Raw genomic sequence first — 27,281 nt, 5'->3', positions numbered from 1 at the left:
AGTACAGGCAAGTTTCTAAATGCCTTAGAAAAATACCAGATATCAAATGAAATGAATTTATAACAAATGCCGAGATTTATCAGAGCATTCAGCAGCTCATTATCTCTAAAGTGATCCAGAAAAGAAGATGGAATTATTTGGCATATGTGTTAGGAATGAAGCCAGAACATCTGCCATGGCAGATGTGCTCTTGGGCAGCTGGAGGACCACTGAAAGAATTCCTCCAAATACTACTTGGGGAGGGAAAACTTCTGGAACTTGACACACAGAACATGTAATGAGCAGTCGAGGATAGACAAGGATAGTAGAGTGGTGTTTGTGATCCAAGTGATGTCCAACAGTCTGGGAAGAATCCAGATTACAGATTTTATCTTTCAAGAACTGGCATGATTTGGCCTACCATAAAAATGCTATTTATAATGTTATAGGTAGGATTTTTTTCAGTTTTGAAAGAGTAGCATTTCAAAACCATTAGAAATGGAGGAATTATATTAATATGAATGTATTCCAGAAGTGTGTCTTTAAATACTGTTTGCGTAAATCACAAACCCCAAAATTCTCATAGGTTCTTTGCGGAGCCAGATCCTCCAGCTGATGGAGCTATGCCAATTTACATTGAAGCTATGTGAGTTTACACCAACCTGAAGATCTGCCCCAAGGTATTTTGTTCAAAATAAGTGAGCTGATAAAGATGAACGCCTCATCAGATGTATACCTATACAATATCTGACCTGTATTTGTTTCCTATTGTTGAAATCTATAATATTCAGACTTATCAAAATGGAGGACACTGCCATTATATCTTCAACCTTTACATTGCTGTACATGAGACAGTTTAAACTATCTTGTTGGCACTGGAAATTTGACCTTTCAAGAATATCACTCTGAGTAGCTCTTACGAGAGTAAAGAGAGTTATTAAACTTTGATTTATATTGCAAACTGACTAGATTTATTTCAAACCTCATGGAGATTTATAACATTTGGCCAATTGTGGCTTCCTGTTTTCATCCTACAGATAATAGCTATTAATAATCATTTATTATGTACGTATTCTTACTTCTAGGAGTCCCAGTCATGGTCCAGGACCACATTGTGCTAGCTAGGCGAAGTAGCAACAGAGCAAAAAGATAATCCCTGCCCCCCAAAGAATTTACAGTCTAAGTATCAGACAAGAGACAACCGATGGATACAAAGGCAGACTGATGGAGGAGTGCAAGAAAACAGTGAGAGGCTGCGGTCTCAGCCACCGCAGGCTAATTGTTGTTAAGTTTTTGGAGGAATCATGGCAGAGCAGGGTTTGAAGAAGGATAATGAGTTAGTTTTGCAGATATTTATGGAGAGCTCCTCTGAAGTCTGAGGGTTAGCATTGAAAATTTATCAAGTGGGTGTTGGAGGCTGACATCATGGGTGGATCAAAAGTGGGAGTTGATTAATACGCTAATCAATTTTGGAATTTTCCTCCAGGGCAGAATGGCAGAGGCCCTGGAAGTTTTTCGCCTTCCTCTGCAGCATGGGGCACAGGTCACTTGCTGGAGGATTCTCTGCAGCTGGAGGTCTTCAACCAACAATTTGAGGACTTCAGTAACTCAGACATAGATTAGGGATTTGTTATTGAAGTGGATGAGTGAGATTCTGTGGCCTGCATTGTGCAGGAGCTCAGACTAGATGATCATAATGGCCCCTTCTGACCTTAAAGTCTGAGTCTAGAGAAAGAGGAGCCAGTGGATGGATGCAAAGCAGGGGGAGATGGTCAAAGTAAAGGGACAAGGAAATGATCTCTGCGGCAGAATTCTGAATGGATGGGCAAGATTTCATTTGTCAAGGCCAGAGAAAAGGATGTTGTAGTAACTGAGATGCTAGATGAGCGCCTGGATGAGAGTTTCAGCTGTGTGAATGGATATCTTAGAGATATTATGCAGAAAGAATCTGTAAGACTTGGGACATAGCCTTGATGTGGTGATCTATGTGTGAGGGTTCCAACTCAAGGATGACTCCAAGGTCATGGGCTTGAGTGACAGGCAAGTTGATGGTGTTTTCCATGGTCATGAGAAAAGAGATAGCAGGAAGAGTTTAAGAGCTCTATTTTAGCCATGGTGAGCTTGAATTGATGGCTAGACATCCATGAAAAGATGTCAGAGACAGTCCAAGATTTTAGTTTGGACACAACATGGAGCATTTGGAGTAGAGAGATAGAAATGAGCAAAATATTTTAAATAGTAGTATATGACTATATTTACTAAACCTTTAAGGAAAAATCTGTAAAGTAAATTTTGTAACTTGCATTGCATTGAAAAGGAGCTCAAATGAGAAACTGAGCAAGCTGCAACACTTCGTGCTTACAATACAATAAAACTGTTTTGTATTACAATGCTGGGAGGTTTTAACAAGTCATTAACTTATTAAACATACCCTTTTCAACAGTTTCAACACTGATGTGATTGTCATAGTACCTAGCAAACAAGGATGACATCTGTTTTTTTAGAATCCATGTTTTATTGTACTCATAATTAAAATCAGACTAGCTTTCTTTATATGGGAATCTTTTTACATTTCAAGAGGGAAACGAAAATTTTTAAGAACCCAGGACATCTCATCTTCAGAAATTTCTTTATGCAACTCACATCCTGGGATAAACTTACTAGTAAACTGAAAAGGCAAAATGTTTCTTAAAGGCCTTTATATTTTGTGTTTGGCATTTTAATTTTCATGCTCATTTGAATGTATGGACTTGTACTGTCAAGCCACATGTGGCTTCACTTCTCCTTTTTAAAAAACAAAAAAACCTCTCATCTATAAAGCCTACATCTGCAGCCCCTTTCTAAGATATGAAAAACAAGAGGCAATGACTAATTACAGTAAAAGTTGTGTTATCTGGCACTTTATCAACCTGAAAGCTCTGTAAACCGGACTTCCAGTGAATATCAGAAATGCTGGTTTATAGTCCAATTGGCACAGGACCAACAGGCTCCCTACCTGGCTCCACATGGCTCCCCGTAAGCGGTGACGTGTCCCTGCTGCTCCTAGGTGGAGGAACAGGCATGAGGGGGTTCAGAGTGCAGGATGGGTTGTGAGGTGCAGGGTCTAGGAGGGAGTTCAGGTATGGGAGGGGACTCGGGGCAGGGGGTTCAGCGCGGGAGAGGGTGCGGGGTGGCATTCACCTTGGGTGTCTCCCTGCAAGTGGTAATATGTCGTGCTGGTCCTAGGCAGAGGGTGTGGCTAGGCAACTCTGCATGATGCCCCTGCCCCGAGTGCTGGCTCCGCAGTTCCCATTGGCCTGGCACCGTGGCCAGTGGGAGCTGCGGGTGGCGGCGCCTGTGGGCACAGCAGGGCCTTCATCTTTGGGGCTTCTAGACGCTGCTGTCATAAATAACAGCATTCAAAGGCCATGCAGGGAACTTTGTGACACTGCAACTGATTCATAAGTTAGGAGAGCAGAGACATTGTTTACTTTTTTAATATTATATACACCATCTGAATGATGGTGAGTTTAGATTCCTCCCTCTTCCCTTACACCCCCCACCCCCAGAATTGAATTAGCAATATTCTTCCCCTGTTACTTCCAGCTTTCCTATTTTTGGTCACTGTCACCTTGGGATATACAGATTTCACCCATTCATTAAAACTTTTAACTAAAAGTCACTTCTGATCAAATCCACCTTCAAAATGTAGGCAGGACGACCTTAATTCTGTAACGGGTAACTAAGTGTTGTGTAGATAATTGTAAAGTGTGTTGCTTTCTTGGCTTCCCAAAAAAAGTGAAAATGGAGTTGACTAGACAGCTTTCTGTCAGGAAGATAGTAGGAAGAGAAACCTTTTGACTAGTCAGCAAAGGCTGTTGTGGAACTGCTGTGGAGTGAACCTTCCAGAATGGGATTTTCAACTAAAATTCTATACTTGAAAGCAAAAATACTGTTTTTGGAGCCCATCTGAAGTGAAAAAATGTCATAACAAAATTACAGCATTTGTATTTGCAAATGGATAGGTATCTACATACCTATATAATTTATGCTGGATTCTGAGGTTAATAGTTCTCTTAAATCTTCAGTGGCATGGCCTTCAAATCTTTGTATTTTTGTGGTTGGATCTTGGGCCCCTCTATTAAATAATCCAGTCCTGAAGGTCAAAGTGAAATATATGGCTTGTAACAATTCTTTAAACTTCCTGCTGGTGCTAGCAGTCTGAGTGGTAATTCATATAGAGCAGTATTCATCATTTTGGAGACTGGATTAGCATATGTTTCTGTATTGTGGAAGTGAGTTTAAACTGAGATCAGAATGTAGCAGAGAGCTATAGATCAGTGGTTCTCAAACTTTTTTGTACTAGTGACGCCTTTCACATAGCAAGCCTCAGAGTGTGACCCCTCCCCCTTCTAAATTAAAAACACTTTTTTGTATATTTAACACCATTATAAATTCTAGAGGCAAAGCTGGGTTTGGGGTGCAGGCTGACGTGTAATAACTTTGTGACCCCCTGAGGGGTCTTGACCCCAGTTTGAGAACCCCTGCTATAGATCATGCTACAGTGAATTCTGAAGACTAGCAGTTGATAGAAGGGAAAAAAGGGGAGAGAGGAGAAGAGAAGAGACAGGTGCAGTGTCAGACTCAGAACATGATCCAGTAACACAGACTGAGCAAGATGATGTCAACTAACTTAGAAACCAGTGCACTTGTTATGCTGGAGGTGTAATAATATCGGCTCAGAAAACTATTTACATAGGACATAAACCACAGAAGCAGTGAGTAAAAGACATCCATGTTGGAAAAGACTGAGACACTGATGTAAACTCAGAAGAAATATCATGTCTGAGCAAGGACCAGTAAAGCTATATCCTGAAGCTGAAGAGGTGGCACACATATACTGATAACTGTATGAGAGTATACCAGACCTTCAAGAAAGTAAGTTGGTCAGTCAGTACATTTAAGGAAGGAAAGAAAAATATTTCTAACTAATTGCACTGGAATGCTAGAAACAAATTGTTGTGAGTCATGGTTAGAAATGGAGACCACCATTTCTTGGAGCAGAGGTTACTCCACTCAGTGAAAAGCATGGTGAAACTGTAATAGTTGGGGATCTGCAGCTGTGTTTCAGCTAATGGGAAAACCCTACAAAGGACACCAAAAGAACTTACTGAATTTTAATAGAACTATTTAAAATCCAGCCTTATTAAAATTCATAACCAAGAGTAAAATCTGAAATTTCCTTTTCCCATATCAGATAAGAGTGTTCTGACACACTGTAAGGAAAACTATGACCTCTGGGAAGATATTTGGTTGTGAACACCATAAGATTTTTAAATCCTTGGGTTGAGTAGAGCTTTGCATTCAAATTATGAAGTACATGTTTGTTTTTTAATATCCTTGAGGAAAGTGGACTGTTATTTAACAGTTGGGGACAAAGTCAATCACATTGGGCTTTTATTGATGTGAACGTTATGGGAGGGGAATGTAATGTCAAAGGAGTCCAGAATCTGAATCTTTTTATGGAACTTTAAAAGAATAGTATTTTCACTAGACTGTTATCTTTGCTGATTTGAATTCCTTCCTCCTTGTTTCCATCTAGGTTCACTATGGTATCAGTGTGCATCAGGAACTTATGAAATGAACACAGATATAATGGTGTCCTTTGATTTCCTCCTGCCTCGAGTCTACAAAAAACTGGGCTTTGTGGGGGTGTTATTGTGGAAAGGCTAGGCCAAAGAGCCTTGCGTTTTATTCTGATGGCACAGAGCTTTGAAGTAATCCGTCTGTCTTTTGGGAATACCAGACTTATGGGCTGTTTGCCAAGTAAGCTCTGTTTTCTACTCTCAGAAGTTTCACAATCTGTTGTTCCTGTGAAACATTTGTTGAAGAAGGTTGTGGTCAGGCAGTGTGAGGCTGCTGTCCCCAGCTAAGTTGGCCCAGTCCTGTGGAGGGCTTTGCATAGGACTACAGAAATAAAATACGGCTCCATAGTCACTGGGGAGCCAGAGAAAAGTGTAACACTGAGATTAAGCTGGTTCTGGTGGTCTAGGCTCCTTAGTGAGTGGGCTACTGTGTTCTGAACCAGTTGCAGCTTTTAAGGTTGTTTTCATTCCTAAATACAAAGTCATTTTAGGAAATTTTGCAAGACCAAGAACTAGCAACAGATAAATCAAGTTGTTAGAGTACTGCTTTCCACAGTAACAGTGCATTTGTATATGATTTCTTGTGTTAACAAAGAGAAACAAATTAATTAAAGGCTCATGATAACAGTAAATATTCTTGGGTTTGTTCAACTCTGCTTAACTTTTACCATCATCCAGTAGGTAATTAGGCAGAAGACTTACACTGCACTGGCAGAGGATATATGTGTGTGTGAGTGCATAGTATTGAGAGCGCAGGGGTGAAGAAAGGAATGGGTGGATGCGTGTATTAATTTATGTGGGAGGAACTGAGTGATTTTTCCATGATTTGAGGACTTCAGTAGTTCAGACATAGGTTAGGGATTTGATACAAGAGTGGGTGGGTGAGATTCTGTGGCCTGTGTTGTGCAGGAGGTCAGACTAAACGATCATAATGGTCCCTTCTGACCTTAAAGTCTATGATTCCAGTGAGAACAATTTCATCAGGGAAGTTGTTTTACAATAAGCAGAAAGCAGACTAGGATGAAGCAGAAAGCTTAGACAAGTAATGCATGTAACTTCAATGTGCCCTTATAAATAAGGAATAAAGTTAAAGCCAAATTAAATAACGCATTCTCCTTTGGTACAAGAATACTAAGCTGCAGATTTAAAGTTGTCTGGCAATGTAGCTGACCCAGCCACTGCTGCACCCAGGATGTACTACACATCAGATCACAAGCTCTTAGCTCCACAAAGAGGATCCATAGGGCTGTTGTTCTGTTTCGGGTTTCATCAGGATTCCGTCCCTGCACCATAATTTGTGACATGGTTTCAAACCATTGTCCTAATTTAGTACACTGTTGTGTCAAGTGTTGGGAGTAAATGATGATGAGTGAATCCCCTCACTGCTCAATTGAAAATACCACAAGACCGAACCTTTAGAACGTTCTTTCATGAATTAACTTTCATTAAAAGAAGGTTTATCTAGTAGACAAATCATTATTTATACACTAAAGAAATTATATTTAGAATACTGCAAAGACCATACTGAATTCTGCCCATTTCAGCTCAGGATGGTCCCTTTGCTTCCGAGCTTCAGAACTTTCACCCTCTTCCCTGCTCCAGTCTGTGCATAGCAGTGATATTCTTCTGTTTCTTTTCCTTCAGATCCCCAAAACTTCCACCAGAACCGTCTTGCTCTGTATCCATCTTTTTGTATGCTGTTTCAAAAAGCTTGAGGGAAGCTTACTATAAGGTGGATGTTTCAGCATCTTTATGAGCCAACAGCCCTCTCGTTTTTGCAGTTTCTTCCCTCAGTTTGTTGCACTCATCTGCTGGCAGCTGATCCTTAAACTCCTCTATCTTGGATGACGCCTTCTGCTATTTTCATAGCTTTGACACGTTCCTTTCTTCGTCTGTCTTTCTCTGAATATATCTCTGCATTCTTCACCATGTTCTGAATGCCATCATTGCTGAGGTCACCACAAGACTGGATCACAATTTGCTGTTCGCGTCCTGTCCCTTTTATCCTTTGCTGAAATGTGAACAGTGCTGTTATCATTGGTGTCAAAAGTGACTTGAGTCTGAGGCACTCCGTGTGGAACTGTAGAAATTCCAACCAGAGTGAATTGCCCAAGAAGCTTGTTGTCAGCAGGCTACTGTAGAAAACACCTGGCTTTTCTTGGGTTGGAACCATTGTGTTCCTGTTGATGAGCTGAGCGAAGACACCTTCTACCATCTTGATTCCCAGGAACAGGGGAGTCACTTCCACCAATAGGATGTCGGTGACATCACCAGCCTTGAATTGCAGCACCAACAGCATCAGTTTTATTGGGATTAACTGCTTTGCTAGGAGCACCATCAAGCAGATCCTGCATAGTCTGCTGTCCCTTAGGCATTCTGCTCATGCCACCAACCAGGATAATGTGCCATAGTCATTCTTGCTGACTTCAGCATCCTTCTTGGCTTTTTGGCAAGGTGCTACTGTCATCCTGATCAGATCTGCTACAGTCAGTCTGCTTAAACTGGGAACAACTCCGCATTATGCTCAAGGTCTTTGGTCCAGAAGCATACATAATAAGAGATAGCAAGTTAATGTCCATCTCCTCGCACTTCACTTTTTCCAGTGCAACTCTCACTGTCTGAAGAGCCATGTTGTTTTGTCAGTGCCCACCTCTCTTGAATTCCTTAACTATACGCCTGTCTCTTGAATTTCTTAACTATGCTGCAGCAAATCGTGATCAAAATCTTCACCATCTATGGTCATTAACCCCACCCATCTATGTGAATAGAGGCAGTTCTCTCTACTTGCACATTCAAGAAGACAACTATGTTGGCTTTCATCTGGAAGATTGTCTTCAAAATCATAAGGAATAGAAGTTTGGGTTAGATTTCTTATATTGTAGAGACTTAGTGGTGTAGGGGGTGGCAGAGTTTCAGACTTCAGTGCCTAAAATTAATCGCCCAAATGTGGTGATCATGACCTTAGTTTTTTAATGACAACGTTTTATTCTTCAGAAGCTAGATGTATTTTTCCCCCACTTAGTCACTGCCTTTGCAGAAAAAGTGCGCATGAAAAGTAGGAAAATTTATTTGCTAAATCATACTTATTTTCAGTTACTAGAAATAATTATTTGGTGAGCAAAGTACTTGTCTGTAAGTGTAGTTCTTACAGTTTAAACAAAGATTTTCAATGAAGTGAGAGAGACACTTGATATGCTCTTCACAAAATCCAGAAAACTTCAGCTCAGTTTCTTAAGATCAGATTTATATTTAACTGAGATGTTTTAAAAGTTTCCTCAAACAATTTACTGCCAGCCTAACTTTTGACGTTATAAGTAGGGCTGTCAAGTGATTAAAAAAAACTACTTGCAATTAATGGCGCTGTTAAACAATAATAGAATACTATTCATTTAAATATTTTTGGATGTCTTCTACATTTTCAAATACACCTCTACCCTGCTCTAATGCGACCCGATATAACATGGGTTTCCATATAGCGTGGTAACAGCGGGACTCCAGCAGTGCTTTAAAGGATCTGGGGCTCCGGCTGCTGCTGGGAGCCCAGGGCCCTTTAAATCACCGCTGGAGCCCTGCTGCTGCTACCCCGGGGCTGCGGCAGCGGTGATTTAAAGGCCTGCAGCAGCCGGAGCCCCGGGCTCTTTAAATCACTTCAGCCCTGCCACCGCTACATATAATGGCTTTTCACCTATAACGTGGTAGGGATTTTTGGCTCCCCACAATGGCATTATATCTGGGTAGAGGTGTATATTGATTTCAGTTACAACACAGAATACGAAGTGTACAATGCTCACTTTGTATTTATTTTTCATTACAAATACTTGCACTGTAAAAAAAAAAATTTTCACTTAGTACAAGTACTGTAGTGCAATCTCTTTATCATGAAAGTTGAACTTTCAAATGTAGAATTTAAAAAAAAACAAAAACCTGCACTCTAAAACAAAACAATGTAAAACTTTAGAGCCTACAAGTCCACTCAGTCCTATTTCTTGTTCAGTAAATTGCTCAAATAAGTCTGGATACCATTTGCAGGAGATAATGCTGCCCGCTTCTTGTTTAGCCAGTGTCGCCTGAAAGTGAGAACAGGCATTTGCATGGCACTGTTGTAGTTGGCATTGCAAGGTATTTACGTGCCAGATGCGCTAAAGATTCATATGCTCCTTCATGTTCAACCACCATTCCAGAGGACATGCGTCCATGCTGATGACGCGTTCTGCTTGGTAACAATTCAAAGCAGTGTGGAACGACGCATCTTCATTTTCATCATGAGACAAATGCCATCAGCAGAAGGTTGACTTTCTTTTTTGCTGGTTCGGGTTCTGTTGTTTCCTCATCTGAGCGTTGCTCTTTTAAAACTTCTGAAAGCATGTTCTACACCTTGTCCCTCTTAGATTTTGGATGGCACTTCAGATTCTTACAGCTTGAGTCAAGTGCTGTAGCTATTTTTAGAAATTTCACATTAGTACCTTATTTGCATTTTGTCAAATCTGCTGTGAAAGTGTTCTTAAAATGATGATGACCCAGCACATGTTCAAGACTCATATAACATGAAATATATGGCAGAATGAAGGTAAAACAGAACAGGAGACATACAATTCTCCCCCAAGGACTCCAGTCACAAATTTAATTAACATGTTGTTGTGGTTTTTTTTGTTTTGTTTTTTTCTTAAAACAAGCCTCATCAGCATGGAAGCATGTCCTCTGGAATAGTGGCCGAAGGATGAAGGGGCATACGAATGTTTAGCATACCTAGCATGTAAATACCTTGCAACGCTGGCTACAAAAGAGCCATGCAAAGTCTGTTCTCACTTTCAGGTGACATTCTTAATAAGAAGCAGGCAGCATTATCTCCTGTAAATGTAAACAAACTTGTTTGTCTTAGCGATTGGCTGAACAACAAGTAGGACTGAGTGGACTTGTTGGCTCTAAAGTTTTACATTGTTTTGTTTTTGAGTGCAGTTATGTAACAAACAAAATCTACATTTGTAAGTTACACTTTCACGATAAAGAGATTGCCTACAGTACTTGAATGAGGTGAATTGAAAAATACTATTATCATTTTTACAGTGAAAATATTTGTAATAAAAAATAATATAAAGTGTGCACTGTACACTTCATATTTGTTGTAATTGAAATCAATATATTTGAGAATGTAGAAAAACATCCAAAAATATTTAATTTTCAATTGGTATTTTATTGTTTAACAGTGTGATTAATTTTTTTAAGTTAATCGCGTGAGTTAACTGTGATCGACAGCCCTAGTTATTAAATATCAGGTTTTACTGTTGCCTGGATTATTTTATTTCTTCAGTTAGAGATCATGGCGTGTATTGGTGGTTTAGAACTAGAATCTGAGGGCAGTCTATGGATTCTTGGAAACCTAATTGTACTGAAAAACTTCCTGTGAGGTGGCTGGGGTTAAACCTAGTTATTGGGGAATGACAAAATGGCATGCAGTGATACAAAGGTTATAATGTGTCCCTTTGCTTAAAAGTCCAAAATAATTAGTATATCTAGCCACTTGAGATGTTACATTAATAGTAATGGTCTTTCCCGTTCCCCCTCGGATTTTCAGGTAGGGCAGGAAATTAAATGTCACAAGGAGATACAAATATGCAACTAAGTGGGAGAGGATTTTTCCATTACATTTCTAAATGTTTCGTGGTAAATTTTTCTTCCTACACCCAGATCCTTTAGATTAGGTAAGAGTAAACAAATTGTTTTTACTGGATAGTAGTCCTGCGGGTTACTGTTTTGGTAGTACCTTTTTAAAATATAGGTGCAGGTTATGTGGGTGTGCAGTGTCTGAGTCAAGGGGCAGGAGGGGAATTTGAGTCAGGCTCTCCACAGTAGGCTTTTGTGGCAGGTGGACTTGGCCTGGGCAATTCTAGGCCATGTCTAGTTGCACAGGTTTGACTAAAATCGGTTTGCACCCGGTTTATTGGTTTAGCTTAAGTCTGTAAGGAACTGATTTAAGTTAAATATAAGCCAGATTTAAGTCTGCCTATGCAGACTTTGCACTGTTTTAAGTAAATAATTTGAAACAGTTTTGTTAAACCAGTGCCACTTTTGTGTGTGGGCAAGGGCCTATCCAGTTTCCTTTTGCACGTAGCTTTATGTAAAGGCTGGTTAATTTAATTATGGATGTAGTGGATTCTCCATCACTTGAAATTTTTATCTCTGAGATACAGCCTGTCTTTTAGAAAAACACTGAATGTACTTCAAGCAGAAGTTTGGTGTAGGTGTAGGAATTACTGGATGAAAATTCTGTGGATTGTATTATGACAGAGATCAGATGATATGAACAGAATGGTCCTTTTTTGGCATTGAGATCTATGACTCTGTTGGCTAGTTGATCACCAGACTGATGATATCCTCCTGATGTGGAAACAGGGAAGTCTCCTTGCACAAGCACTGTGACTTTAGTCCCAATTTCTGCAGCATTATACAGTATCACCCCCCAAACTAAGTAGTCAAGAATAAACATTGAGAATGAGAAAAATAATTGTTACCCAGTTTTCGCATGAGTTAGGAGCGCCCAGAGATGGGGACAGCCAAATTCCTCATGGGCTGGTGAAACAAGTCTGTAGCTGCTAGAAGCATTGTGGAAAAGGCTAAAATAAAAGGTGATCTTTTCTGGCTCCTTTTTTTTCCTGTGGGTAAGATAGGAGATGGGACAGCAGCAGTACTTCAATCAGAAAAAAAACTTATCCAGAGCAAAAAGAAGCAGTACACAGCTAGCCTACTGTCTATGGCAAAGGGTGTAAAGTACAAGTAAGGTACAGTGTGTGTTTGTGTGTGTTTAGGTAAAGACATTCAATTGAGATGGAATAGAAAAACAAGATGTTGCCTAATTTATAAAAGTAGATGCATGAAACTACGTGGCAAATGAGCAAAACAAATAGAATATTTTGCTATGTCCTAAGTTTAACAGGATATGTATAACTTTTTATTTACCACTACAAAATGGAAGAACAGTGCACATGCTGGGATAAATACTAGTTTGAAAACATGAGTTGTCACTATAGTGCTTACCTTATTTAAACCCAGCTCTCCGATTTAAAAAAAAAAAAAAAAAAGTCTTATTTTGAGGCAGTGGGAACCTGTGTAATTAATATCTGTTAGTCCAGCGTTCAGTTGCAGTGGTCAACTCTGTAAACTTCTCTTGAGTCTGTGTAGCTCATAGTTTACGTTTGGAACTCAATTGACATTTTACTCAGATATCATACATGCATATCTCCGTGTTAAATTATTAATTTAAGACATCCATTAAAATCACTACTTCTGTGAGTTATGATACAAATCCAGCTTTAGGTTTCTGTTTGCTTCTGCATTCTATCAGCAGAAATACAAAACCGAAATGAATGCTTGTTGCTCTATGAACGTGAAGGAAACGTACTCAAGAATGCACATTACTTTTCCTCGGGCCTGAACAGGTGCAATGTTTGAGCTTACTTGACCCATAAAGGTAACCAATCCTTCATCTATCAGAGGGGTAGCCGTGTTAAAAAAGCAGCAAAGAATCCTGTGGCACCTCATAGACTAACAGACGTTTTGGAGCATGAGCTTTCGTGGGTGAATACCCACTTCCTCAGATGCATGCATGCATCTGAGGAAGTGGGTATTCACCCACGAAAGCTCATGCTCCAAAATGTCTGTTAGTCTATGAGGTGCCACAGGATTCTTTAATCCTTCATCTGTTCTCTCCACAGTTTCTTTCAGTAAGCAAATAAGCTTACACAGTGGTGAATTTGTAGCTGAAGACACAATTTCTAATTTTTCCTTTTTATGACCATAGGACTTAGGAGCTCTTAAGAAAAAAATTGATGCCTTGTGCTGTTCTGAAACAGAAAAGCACTAGTATTAACTTGGAATCCTCAGGCCATATTTGAAGATGGCAACAAAAAAAGAAAAATTGTGCCTCAGAATGGAACCTGATGTAATTACCATAGAAGGAAGATGTTCTCTTAAACAGCAGACCATATTGCCATCCTGACTTTCACAAGGAAAGCTATTGGAGGAAAATGTATTGCAGAAAAGAACACAAAGAATGGTGTGCCTTCCTCAATAAATACATGAAAGGAGAAGTAGTTTCTTTCTTCGCTCTAGTCGGAAGGAATCTAACTTCAATTGGAAAATTCTGCAACAGAAATTAGAGGAGGGAAGTTCAACGTGCCTAGCTTCTTGAGCTAAAACACATTCAAGTTTGGCTGTTCTGAACCAATATATCCAAGCCATTAGTTAATAGGGCAGTTGTGGTTTTGTCTGAGAATGGCGAAATGGACACATGACTACAGGAAACGATTTAAGATGTTTCATAGAATGACTATAGTACCTGAAATCATGATTGGGTTTTTTTTGTTTTTTGTTGGCACCTCATAATTAACCAGAGGAATAGAAAAGCTGGCAGAAAAGGCACCAAAATGCATGGTCTAATTGGACCCTACTTACACTGTGGTCAGTCATGCCACAACTGCCAGACTAACAGGACCCTGCTCATGCTGCAGGTTAGCCATGCCACATTTGCTGGACTAATGAAATCCTGCTTGTTTTGGGTTGACCATGCCCCATACACCCAGCCCTGAAGGGCTGAGAGGATCAGCTCAGATATAGAGGAATAAGCAAGTGGTAAGAGGCCTCTTGGTCCTCCACTTGTTAAAACAAACAGAATGATAAACAAGGTGTGAGTCAGCCTTATGGAAGCCTGCCTTTTTCATCCCATGATCCAGTTAGAAAGAAAAGGACGTGTCCATGCAGCCGTTACGTAGCTTTGCCCGGTTCAGTTCAGGATATAGTGATGGCCAAAACCGTGTTAGCAGCTTTGACGTTTTCAGTAAGTTGGTTATTTGGGGAGCCATTGGACGAAGTGGTGACAGTCCTCAGATAAATCAAAAAAGTTCTTACAGAACCATCCTGGTTCCAAACCTGGGAAAGGAAAAGCTGGTCTTATTACAGGCCTGAGTATCCTTTTTATGGCTACTCTGGCTAAGTAATGAAGGTGAGACTACAGCAAAAATAGGTGAAACATGTCTAAGTCTGGAAAGAGGAGAAGCCAATCTTCCCTCAGTGCAAATTCCAGCACTAGAAATGCTCTCTGATTGCACTTGGCTTCTCTCAACATCTGACAGATGGGTCCTGGATGTGGTTCAACAGAGGTACATCAAAGAATTTTCAAAGATTTAAGTTTGTCCTTTTTTCCCTTCTGGGGAGTTGAAGATAGCAGAGAAGAGATGAACTATGTAAAAGGCTATAGATCATCTTTTGTGAATTTGGCATGATAAGAGTTCTCAAGGTCCAGATGTTTCTCCGGCCATAGCTCACTTTTGTTTCTGGTCTAAGATATCCAGGAAGGACTGAGTGATGCTGGACATAAAATGCTTGAACAAGTTCACGAAGAGGATTAGATTCAAGATGGAGACATTGAAGTCAATAGTGGTGGTGATCTGCTAGGGAAGGGGTCGGCAACCTTTCAGAAGTGATGTACCGAGTCTTCATTTATTCACTCTAATTTAAGGTTTCGCATGCCAATAATACATTTTAACGTTTTTAGAAGGTCTCTTTCTATAATATATAACTAAACTGTTTGTATGTAAAGTAAATAAGGTTTTTAAAATGTTTAAAAAGTTTCATTTAAAATTAAATTAAAATGCAGAGCCCCTCGGACCAGTGGCCAGGACCCAGGCAGTGTGAGTGTCACTGAAGATCAGCTTGCGTGCCGCCTTCGGCACACCTGCCATAGGTTGCCTACCCCTGTGCTAGGGGGATTACCTTCCATCAGTTACTTTGAAGCATGCCTACCTTAATACGCTGGTTCACCAATGGACAACTGATTTTTGCAATTAACTCATGGGAATGATCATTTTCAATATAGCATACTGGTTTTTGGACTGTCATCCACTCCTTGAGTGTTCACAGAAGTCCTTGTTGTCTTGGTGACTGTTCTCAGGATGAAGAGTGTACAGGTGTACCTTTTCCTAGACCACGTTCTGTTCAGAGCCTGTCCTTGGGTCCAAATGTCACAACAGATAAGTTTCATAGTAAATTTTGAAGTCCTCTTCAACTGTCTCACTGCCTAGTACATCTTGGAGTATTGATCGACACAGAGGCCCACAACTAAAAGACAGGACAAGACCACCTTCCTAAGGAGGTGCCTGAGGATACCAGTAAGCACTCTAAAAAAGTTGGACTCTTCCCTGCTCTTCTCTAGAGTGTTGACACCAAGATTCCTCCCATTCTGCTGGTCCCTCTATCAGCAGCAACACAGATCATCATGTCTCGACTGCTCATTAGAACACAGCAAATCAACGGTGATTTCTTTCTTCAGGGCTAATCTCCCTTTCTCTTCATAACGCTTTAGCTGTTCACAGTTCATTTTCCCTTGTCTTTTTTCACTATTCCTTTTCCCAAAGAGACTATCAATGCTTTTTTCTCTGTGTTTTTTCTTCTACTGCACATTTACTGCTTTTGGCACTTAGCAATTCACATTGTTACAGATCCCAGACCTACTGCATCTATATTTCCGTTCAGTGTGTAGCAAGGGAACTCTCAGCCTTCTAGCTCCTCAGCTATTGCCTCTTGTATAGAGACCTTTCTGCCTCGGGTATTTCCAGACTGCACAGTTTCCTGCCTTTACTGTGTTTATTCCTGGCACAGATAAGTTGTCCAAGGACACCTGCTTGCTTTCTGTTCAGAGACAGTTAACATGTTTTTAATTGCTACAGTAATAAGGCACCACACAGCACTTCTTATGCAGGCCTACTTTATTACAGAGAAAACATACTAAAATCAGAAAGAATTTACATACATACTAATAAGCTTAACAGAGTTCACTCTAACATAGGTTCTGGCAGGAACAATCCTCCTACTCCCCACCCAAGCTGATTCCTCGTGGTTACGAGTTCATCACCGCTGCAGTTCAGAACATGTACCCAGTAGGCCCAGTCTTTCCAACCCTACCCTAAGGACAGGGGTCCTGTCTGTTCGCTGAATCGGGAAGAAGGCCTTGGCCAGTTTAAAATCAGGTTATTTATTCAAAAATCCTTTCTTTTTCTGCTAGTCCCTGGAGAATACACTTGAACTGGTATATGCTTATTTCTCCAGGGGTGGATTTAAATGGTTGATAATGGAGGAAGTGCATTAGTCTTCCCCCCCTCTTCCCTCCTAGGGAAGGTACATACTGCCACAATAACATATACATATATAATTGTATTTTAATACAATGTACCCCAAAGGTATTAACCCTGATTCCATAAGGTTTGTTCAGAATATTGTCCATCTGTCAGAGATTCAGCTTGCCACCTGCCCAGTCATTATCTGATTAGTAACTTACTGTGTGTGTTCCAGCAGAGGTGTTTTGAGGAAAGACTTGAAGGTGGTAGCTTTACAGATTGTAACTGGGAGCTTATCCAAGCTGTAAAGACCAGCCTAGGAGAGAGTATAGATGTGTTTGATGGAGGAGACGAAGGATTAGGCAATGAGGCTGGCATCTTTGGCAGAGCCCACCTTGTGATAATAGGTCAAATAGGAAGGGATGGGCTAAATTGTGAAGTGCTCTGTAAGTAGGGACAGGAAGTTTGTGTCCGATGCATTAGAAGATGAGGGACTAATGGAGGGGGTTAAAGAGAGAGAGTGCGTGTGTGATGTAGTCAGAGCACCAAACCAAAAATAACTTTAGCAGCTGTATTCTGACTGAACTTGAAGGCTAGGGCAAGTTTGAAGGCACTGAGGCCAGAGAAGAGAAGTTGACAATAATCGAGGCATGAGATGATCAGGGCTCGGACAGGAGTTAAGCAGTGTGAGTAGAAATGGTCATGTCTTGCATATGTTGAGGAAGAAGCTGCAAGATTTAGACAAGGTCTGGAGAGGTGGGCAAAAAAGCTGAGTCAACTATAAAGCCAAAATTATAAACTCTGACGGGTAGGGCAGCAGTGTTGTCCATAATGATAGAGAAAACAGGGAAGGGGAGTGCTTTAGGTGGAAGAACAGGAGCTCTTTTTTGCTATGTTAAAATTAAGCTGATGATTGAATGTAGTGAAACTTCACTAGCACAGTAATTTGATATTCTCAGAAGAATGGTGCATACTACTTCTAGATAAGCTATTTTTTAAACAAACTTTGTTTATGATTTTTTTTGCATTTGCCAGTTTAATCTTGCAACTGTCACATGCAGAAATGCCCAGAATCTTTCCATTGAAGCTGCAGTGTGTATTGTCAGTCCATATTGTCTAAACTGGATTTTGGTTTTAATAATCAGTTTTTGTTTAATCTTGTCTGTGAGGATTTTCTGTGCCAGAAGTCAGAGATGCATGTGCAGATATGGAATAGTATCTGTCCTTACATGGAATATCTTAAATCTTTCTACAAAGACTCAGATATGTCATAACAAATGCACCAGCTACCAAGTAGCTTAGATATAAAGGGGGAAGGAATGCGTTTGTCTCACTGTGATAACGTTGCCTCCAATGTATGTTAATAATCTAAAATTTTATTCATACAGGATTAGTTCAGATCGTAGAAAGGAGAAGTCTAGAGATGCAGCCAGATGCCGAAGAAGCAAGGAATCTGAGGTCTTCTATGAACTTGCTCACCAGCTGCCTCTTCCTCATACTGTCAGCGCACACCTTGACAAGGCCTCCATTATGAGGCTGACTATCAGCTACTTACGCATGAGAAAGCTGTTAGATGCAAGTAAGTGAATAAACTTATTATGGCTTACCAACAGAGGCCAGGAAAAGGGGTCTGAGTGATCTGAACTCGCCCCATCTCTTTTTTACATTGGTTAAAAATATCCCAATGGAGGGAGGCTATCAGTGAAGACACTGGAAAAACTAGAACTTTACCTTTTACTGTGGGACCTTGAGAGAGTAAATAAATATAGCCAGACTGGGGGCAGAGGGGCTAAACTGTAATGTACACTCCATTTTTTTCATACTTATTCTTGATCTCTTGGATCCCTAAAAAGACCAGCACCAGTATTAGTAGTATTAATTATTTTGAATCTCAGCTGTGACTCCCCCACCACAAAAATCAGGGTCTTGAGTTTCTGGGCATAAAACTTGACACCATCTCCACCCTGCCTACTTCTCTTGCGAGAAGGGAGGTAGATCATACCCAAGATAGCTCACAGGACTCGATATATAGTTGGTAGATCCAAGATTAGGTTTGCTAAATTTGAATATCCCTGTTTAAATGAAACCACTGAAAACCATTATACGTTGTGCTCCACTTAAGATATGCCTCAGTAATACATGTTCCAGGAAACTGCACTAACCTAGTGGTAGTGATGAAGAGTGACTGCTGCATAAGTGAGAGAATACTAGTTTAAACTCTGCGTAATGGAGGACACATCTAGTCACTGCCAGATAAATAAGTGGCATTTACCAAGATGTTAAATACAAATGACAAAAACTTTTGCAGAAGTTAAAGTTTAAAAGAAAAAAGATCAGATGAAGGTAAAATGCAGCAACTGTTGCTTTTAGTTTGGTATTTTTGAACGTAGTATGTGAGGTTTCATCTAAAAAACAATAAAAATATGGGTTCTTCTAGGTGACCTGGAGACAGAAGCCAAAATGGAGAAGGAGATGAATTGCTTTTACTTAAAAGCCCTCGATGGATTTGTCATGGTTCTTTCAGAGGATGGTGACATGATTTACATGTCTGAAAATGTGAACAAGTGTATGGGGCTCACTCAGGTGAAATATTGACACATCTTTTAATGCAGTTACAGTGTTGTGCCTACTGTACATTCTTGACTCCTCAGAGCTAGACTCACACTCTTTTACTTCTACAGTTTGAGCTGACTGGGCACAGTGTGTTTGATTTTACCCACCCATGTGATCATGAAGAGCTGAGAGAAATGCTTACGCACAGAAATGGTAAGAAGAGGCGACTCTTTTATTTAATGACAGATGGTTCCTATCAGTGTTGTATAATCAGATGCTGATATCATCTGTTTTGATATTGTTTACCTCATTTACTTGAATAGGAAAAAGCCTGAATCCACAGTTACCTGTTTACTGAGACTTCTATGGCTTCTTTAGAACAGGCACCAAAGGTATTTAAAGAATAAAATAACCGTGAAGGGGGGAAAAGGAGTCAATAGAGAGAATTACTTGCTACCCTTCACTTCTCGGAGCTTGAAACAAATCTAGTTGGGACACTATAGTAAGAGGTGTCAGAAACAGCTGACATTTTCCCAATATCTCACATTACTTTGGGGGATGGATGTTCTGAGAGAGACAAGTTACTCAGCAGTGCTTAAAAATTGTCTCAAATAAAATTATTGAAGATGGAAGGAATGAAAATGCCTGAAAGATAAGATAAAAACATTTAGAGGTAGGGTGAGTGTAAAGAACATCTTAATTGGTTGATGTAGAAGAATTTGAAGATAATAAATCTGTATTTTTCTGTATTGGTCTTGGAGTGTCTGTGCAGGGCAAATCTTTCCACAGGATGCTGGACGAAGTTATATTTAGGTTGCAGTTCTCAGAAAAGGTATAGAAAAGAACATGCAGTAGCTTTATAAAAGGTATAGAAAAGAACATGCAGTAGCTTTATAAATTTCAGATTTAGATCTTGCCTCTTGCTTTGGCATGAATTTTGGAATAACCAAAAATATTTAAATTAAATCGAATCTTCAGCTGATACTGGTTTCTGACTATGCTGTTGCTTCACTGTAGTTCTTTACTCTGAAGCTACTGTCTTCTTGACAGAAAATATTTAATTTTTTTTCCTCTGTACTAGAATGGAACTAATCCCATTTTCTCTAACTGCACTAGCGAAAATTAAAACTTCCACAATCCTGTTACTCATCAGCCATTTGCAGGCTCAGTGTATTCTATGTGATTGAGCTACTGTATTTCCACTGCAGCAAATAGGGGAGGAAAAAGTTCAGATATTGGGTGTGTGGCAGCCAAGCAAAACCACTGTGCTTATTTCCCGGGAGAAGGTCACAGAGGGTAGGTTTACATTGCAGATGGGGTGTAATTTCCAATTTGGATAGACATACCTGTGCTAACTTTGATTGAGCTAGCATGCTAAAAAGAGCAGCATAACTGTGACAGTGAGGGCAGGCTATCCAAATACTTACCTAGGGTCTTGGACAGGATTGTACGCAGGTGGCTAACCTTGACTGCCACCTGCAGTGCTGTGGCTGCACTGCTATTTTTAATGTGCTGGTTTGATCAGATACATCTACCTGAGTTGGATATTATACATCCAGCTGCATTGTAGACCTACCCTGAATCCCTGGAATGATTAAACAGAGGATGATTATAAATTCCTACACGTCATCAAAATGTGTAGGACTTGATTCTGTTTTCTCACACCTGGGTAAATCAGGAGTGACTGTGAAATCAGTGGGTAAGAGTAGTTCAAAGCCTGTGTAAAAGGAAAAACAGGCCCTTTTAATATTAATACTGAATTTTCTAAATCTTCCTGCCATCATCACTGGTCCATGCATCCAGTGCTGAACTGGATCTTTGTATTTGAAGCAATTAAGTATATTGAACAGGTGCCATATTCAATACAGCAGGATATAAATGGATCTGTTGCAAAGATAAATTATTTTTAAAGACTACAGTTTCATAATAAGTAAATATAATGTAGACCCATTCTGACATGTCTAAATTAGTCAGTTTTCAACATGGCTTCCTTACCCTCTCACTCAAAAGATCTCTTTTCTGTATATAATTGAGTTCTACTTCCTGACTTCAATAACAAAAGTATGTCTTGATTTGTTATCCCTACAAGGCTACCATGGCTTTGAATAACCTAGGTTATGTTCTGGCTCGCATATAACAGAATTATTAACCCATTTACAGTTTCGGTGTTAAATATTGCTGTGTGTGATTGTACAGATGTAACTGAAGCTAACATTTGGCTAGCAGAAACATTTATTAATAACGCTGTACAATCACAACACACTTTAGTTTCAGATCCCAGTTTGTGTTTTCAGAACTGGTGTCTTTAAATTGACAGCTTGCACAGATCTAAGTCACCAAGAACAAGTAAATGTGCCATCTTTATACAGCTGCTTCTCGGAATAGAACCACACATTAAGATGTTTAGACAGATTATTCAGAAAGTAATAACGAAGGTAATACAGATGCTCCCCGGGTTACACAAACCTGACTTATGCAAACCCGTACTTACGGAAAAAGTTCCGTAAGTGGTTGAGATTTGTTTTTGTTTGGCGTAATTGTTGAGTATACGTCCCCGATTTACACAAGGCGTTCCGTGCTGGAAATTGGGGAGCGTCTGTATTGAGATATCGTAAATTGTAGATTTCTGAATATGCTTTGCCTAGTTCATGCACCCAGAAACTGCGCTGTTTAAAAACTTTGAGTTGATATGTTGTTGCTGTGATCCTCTGAACATGTGCATTCTATCCATTTTTCTTCCTGTGAATATCATAGTAATTGTGGTGTCTTTAGAGTATGAACAAACTATTGCATACCTGTAACAGATGCTAGAATGAGCCTGTATTCTGTAAGCTTCCAAATTGTATCATGTGGAATTGGTGGCATAAACTCATTATGAATGCATTCCTGCAAACTAACCCTCCTCCACCATCCCCAAACTTATCTGTCCATCTGTGTTTCCATTCACAAACGCACTAAGCTGTTTATGCTTGTGTTGATGAGGTCAGTTTGCACTAGGGTGACCAGACAGCAAGCGTGAAAAATTGGGACAGGGTGGGGGGGAATAAGTGCCTATATAAGACAAAGCCCCAAATATCAGGACTGTCCCTATCAATCGGGACATCTGGTCACCCTAGTTTGGACCTTCTCTGCCCAGTCTGAGCAGTTTGTTCCTGTTGAAATAGTCGTCTCTGAAATTCCAACTTCTCATTTTTAACACACACTTTTTAAAAAAAAGATTGGTCTTCAGAGGTTTGTTGTTAATGAATTCAGGTGCATTACAATTAAATGATTTGTACAGTAACATAAAATGGCATCCATTAATATTAGATTGCACTAAGATTTCTCCATTGACTTCAAGGGAGTTGAAGGTGTGTTTCAAAACTTAGTTCATACTTAGAATTGTATAAGTTCATATTTAGACACATTCCTGTATCTGTAACAGGGACTTGACCACCATCTTAACTCCTGCTGTCATGACCATGGTGCTATAATGAAATAATTTTGGGGGTGGGATGTGTAATAGAGCTGTTAATCTTTCAACAGTTCTCTCACCATATTTCTCCTCCCCTCAATCCTTTGCCTATCTTCATGTTCTGTGTTTCTCTACTTTACACTATAAACTCTTTGAAGCAAGGGGCCATGGTTCCCTAATTTCTATAAAATCCCTTGTAGCATTCCAGATATTATAGAAATGTTTATTAATAAAGGCTGCTCAGGATTACAACAGAGCAAGGTACCTATTATTAAGGAGTTGTGATGCTGCTTCAACAGCAATCCCGCCTTCAGTGGCTAGGCATCAGCATCAGTCCCAGCCTTGGAGACCTCTATGCTGCTGCAGAAGCAGCAGCATGTTACTCTCAGTAAATCATACAGATTATTAATCCTGAATTTAATCTTTTTTTTTTTTTAAATACAGAAAAACTAAAGATAGGCCAAAATTGGTACAATATATCTAGCCCTCTTTCCCCTCCCACCCCCATGAGTTATTGGGTGTGAAGAGGGTTCAGACTAATTTCCTGTGTGTTTAAAATAGATGGGGAAAAACAATACACTAATTCTCTCTCGCTCTCTGTCTCCATCTGCCCCCACCTTGAAATCAGAGGGATACTATAAATGGGACCTTGAACCTATCCTTGCTATTTTTGCAAGACCAGCATTGCAATTTCGTTTGCCCATCTCAGAGTAAAAACTTATCCAAAATGTCAGGCCTCCCAGCATGCGTCATTCACATAAAAAAACCATTTCATCTCTTCTTTTGTGCGTCCTTTATTCTAGTCACACAGCTAGTTTTGCTGCACTTATTTGAAGCTTGTGAAGGTGATGAAATACTCACATTTCACTTAATATTTTTTATTAGGTCCTATGAAAAAGGGCAAAGAACAGAATACAGAGCGTAGCTTTTTCCTCAGAATGAAGTGTACACTGACCAGCAGGGGAAGGACAGTGAATATAAAGTCTGCAACCTGGAAGGTAACCAGCCATGGGGTATACATGAATATTGATATGACTAGAACCTTTGCTTTTCAGATCTCATCAGGTGCAAGTATTCACATTTGGAACAAAGTATAAAATAATTAGCTTGCAGCAGTGCAGTTTGGCATTCTCCAGTTTCTTGCTGATTTGGTAAAACCTACAGTGCACTCTTGTGACTGTAAATTCTTAAATATGCTGCACTGCAACTTAGAACACATCTAGGATGTAACTGAAAATTCATTTTCAAAATGAGAACATTTTTAATACTGACCTTTCAACTGAAGTCAGGAGTCACTAATAATTAAAATATTTGTGTGACGCTTCCTGCTCTTGCATAAAATTAACTAGGATTACATCATGATGATGACTGATTCTGATTGACTTTAAAGTGGTTAGCACAGTCAAGGTAACTTTGTGAAGGAGCCTAGCATTAATATTCCTCTTTTGCTGGTTCTCCCCCACACCATAACTGGAATAAAATATAGCTAATTTGAGTCTCTTAAAATGGATCCATCTTCTTTCCAGATAAAATATGGTCACTTTTTTATATATCCAATGACTGCACTCTGTTCAGAAAGGCTTTTCCATGGCTTTCATTTGTCACATATTCATGATCAAATCCCCAGTTATACAAACAGTTCTGACTTCAGACTCCTAGGGAGGCAGAAAGTGATTGCCAGCCTTTTGTATTTTAGGAATATTTGGAGAATGATGGAACTCTCTCCTCCCACCTTCATCCCCACAAAGAATGCAAAATACAGCTTTGTCTTCTATCTCTGTTTCAGACAGAAATATAAGATGTTTCTTCTGTCTGTGTTTCAATTTGAAACATAAGCAATCAAACGCCATCTGCTAATGCACAATGCCACTGATGAGTGATTGCACTCATCTGTTGGCTGTAGAGGCAATTTTCAAAGATGAATCAATTAACTTTAGTATAAATTCAGTGAGCACCAAAAAGGGAAAAAAGTTGGTAGCCAACTTAACATTTTTAATGTGCATAGTGTAAGTGTGGAGGAATTTTTTTTTTTACGTGACTGTAGCAGATGTCACATATATTGCTTGAATGCTGCTGTTGCATTTTGGTTACTGACACCAATAGTTCACCTAGGGAGAGAGGAAGGCCACTGCCCACTTATGTAATTATAAATGTTGTAATGTCAATCTCCTTTTCCAATACAGAACTTGGTTTTTAAATTATTTTTTTTTATTCTGTAGGTACTTCACTGTACAGGGCATGTTCGTGTGTATGATACCTGCAATAATCAGACTATCTGTGGCTATAAAAAGCCTCCCATGACATGCTTGGTGTTGATTTGTGTACCTATCCCTCATCCATCAAACATTGAAGTCCCTTTGGACAGCAAGACATTCCTTAGTCGCCACAGCCTGGATATGAAATTTTCGTATTGTGATGAAAGGTAAAGCCAAATATAAGCACTGACAAATATTCAATGCATTATTGTAGTTTTTTATATTTGTGGGTAGTTTTATTTCTTAACTTTTACCCATCTATAAAACTGAGTTAATATGTGCTACTTCAGGTTTTACTAGCTTGTCATTTTTTTAATTGGTCAATATATATTATGTGAAAAGCAAAGTGTTTTTGTTTTTTAAACCTGAAAAGTTTACCACATTAAGGAAATAATTCCTGTATGGAATCATCACTTATGGAAAAATTTGAATTGGTGAAGTAGCACCTTTCATCCAGAAGGATCCAAAGGCACTTTAAAAACTAGATACCCTTTTACCCATCAGTGAAGTGCAGCCACCTCTGGGATGCTGCTAATTTCAGTTTTTTATAGTTCTTTATAAACCTTTCTTGCATGGTATAGTTGACTACTTCTGAGCAAAATGCATTTATCTAACAGGCTCATATTGAAAATTTAGCTTGTCAAGTTCAGAATATGGAATAAGAACCCTTACGTTTTATTTAAAACTCAAGTCAATAGCAGTGCATGCTATTCGCTTCTTATTGATAGAATAAGCAGTGGTCGTAGATTGCGTCTTCTGACTTAAACTGTCGCTTCATCAGATTGCTGTTCGATTCAAGCAAATATTGCCTGTTAGTGCAAGTGTTTTCTCAGAACTGATTTGCATGCAGAAATTGCACCGATTCAGCCAATTTAGTGAGATCAGTGCCATTTCCGTGTGTTCTTTTTCTCTGGTTTCTTTTGAGGAAGGCAGTTAAACTGAGTGCTCTTTTTTTGTTCTGTGTACAACGCTGCCATCTAGTGATTAAAGGGAATATGATTTGATTTAAATCCAAAAAGACTTTCACTTGTAAAAGTTAGGATTGCTGAAATTTCAGATTCTCATTCTTCTTAAACAGTTACAGAATTAAAACAATTACAGAATAAAATAGTGCTGAAGCAGGTATAATGTCTTATCTATATTTGATTTAACTTCTGAATATAGTATTAGAGAGACAAGGTGGGTGAATATAGTATTAGCACAAATTGCATACTACATCCTGTAAACCATTGTCCTGTATTTACTAAGAAGAAAATTGACATATAAAGGCCTGAGATTAGATTTGAATAACCAGAAGTGGAGGGTTATGAACATTCCAGCTGATAGTAAAACTGCCTAGAAATACTAGTGGAATAGGACTAAGATGTTTGAGATAGGCGAACATAAGAAGAGACAAGTTTCCTCTGTTTAACCCTGCTTGAAAGGAAAACTGTCATTTTAAATGCACCACTGTTGCTGGCAGTGTATTCATCTGGGAATTTCTGGTTTGGAAGAGATTGCATCTTTAGAGCCATTAACATGTACACTAAATTTATTCATCTAATCATAAAAATAAATGATCGTTAGCCACGTGGTCAGGGATGCAGAACCATGCTCTTCGTGACCCTACACCTCTGACAGCCATAAGCTGGGACTGGTCGACTGTATGGGTCACTCAATTACCTTGTTCTCTTCATTCTCTCTGAAGCACTGGTGCTGGCCGCTGTTGGAAGATGGGATACTGGGCTTAAATGTACCATTGGTCTGACCCAGTAGGGCCATTCTTATGTTCATATTTATGTCTCTATTTCTGCTTTCACTTAACCTTTTTTTGTTTCAATTTAAAGAATTACAGAGCTGATGGGATATGAGCCAGAAGAACTCTTGGGTCACTCCATCTATGAATACTATCATGCTCTGGACTCTGATCATCTGACCAAAACTCATCATGATAGTAAGTAGAAAGACAGACCTATAACTCTCTGTAATTTAGATAAGACAGGGAGGGTGGGGGTAGGGAGGGAATTACTTGAAAGTTTTTAATAGCAAGTGTGGATCTGAAGTGATTGATGTATATTTTCACTTTAGCCATAAAAAGCCACTTCGTTATTCTGAAGTTGACCTTTCTGCTTTAGTGTTCACTAAAGGGCAAGTGACTACAGGACAGTACCGAATGCTTGCTAAACATGGTGGATATGTCTGGGTTGAAACTCAAGCAACTGTTATATACAGCACTAAGAACTCCCAACCACAGTGCATAGTGTGCGTAAATTACGTCTTAAGGTAAGCTGTGAGTAGTTAAACACTTTTTGCAGGTTTCTTTATTATAGAT

General features: G+C 39.4%; 1 protein-coding gene across 1 annotated transcript in view; it reads left to right on the top strand.

Moving 5' to 3' along the window:
• Positions 1-27,281, top strand: part of HIF1A (hypoxia inducible factor 1 subunit alpha) — a 46,962-nt gene that overhangs the window by 9,200 nt on the left and 10,481 nt on the right. The window contains exons 2-8 of the mRNA XM_050952551.1: positions 18,097-18,287; positions 19,146-19,291; positions 19,390-19,474; positions 23,601-23,713; positions 24,935-25,137; positions 26,797-26,903; positions 27,085-27,232. Of these exons, the coding sequence (XP_050808508.1) occupies positions 18,097-18,287; positions 19,146-19,291; positions 19,390-19,474; positions 23,601-23,713; positions 24,935-25,137; positions 26,797-26,903; positions 27,085-27,232 (993 nt within the window). The remainder of the gene's footprint in view (positions 1-18,096; positions 18,288-19,145; positions 19,292-19,389; positions 19,475-23,600; positions 23,714-24,934; positions 25,138-26,796; positions 26,904-27,084; positions 27,233-27,281) is intronic.

This window comes from Gopherus flavomarginatus, chromosome 5, assembly GCF_025201925.1.
Source record: "Gopherus flavomarginatus isolate rGopFla2 chromosome 5, rGopFla2.mat.asm, whole genome shotgun sequence".
NCBI classification, from domain to species: Eukaryota; Metazoa; Chordata; order Testudines; family Testudinidae; genus Gopherus; species Gopherus flavomarginatus.
The sequence above is the reverse complement of the archived record's forward strand: the minus strand, read 5'-3'. Positions and strand labels throughout refer to the sequence as shown.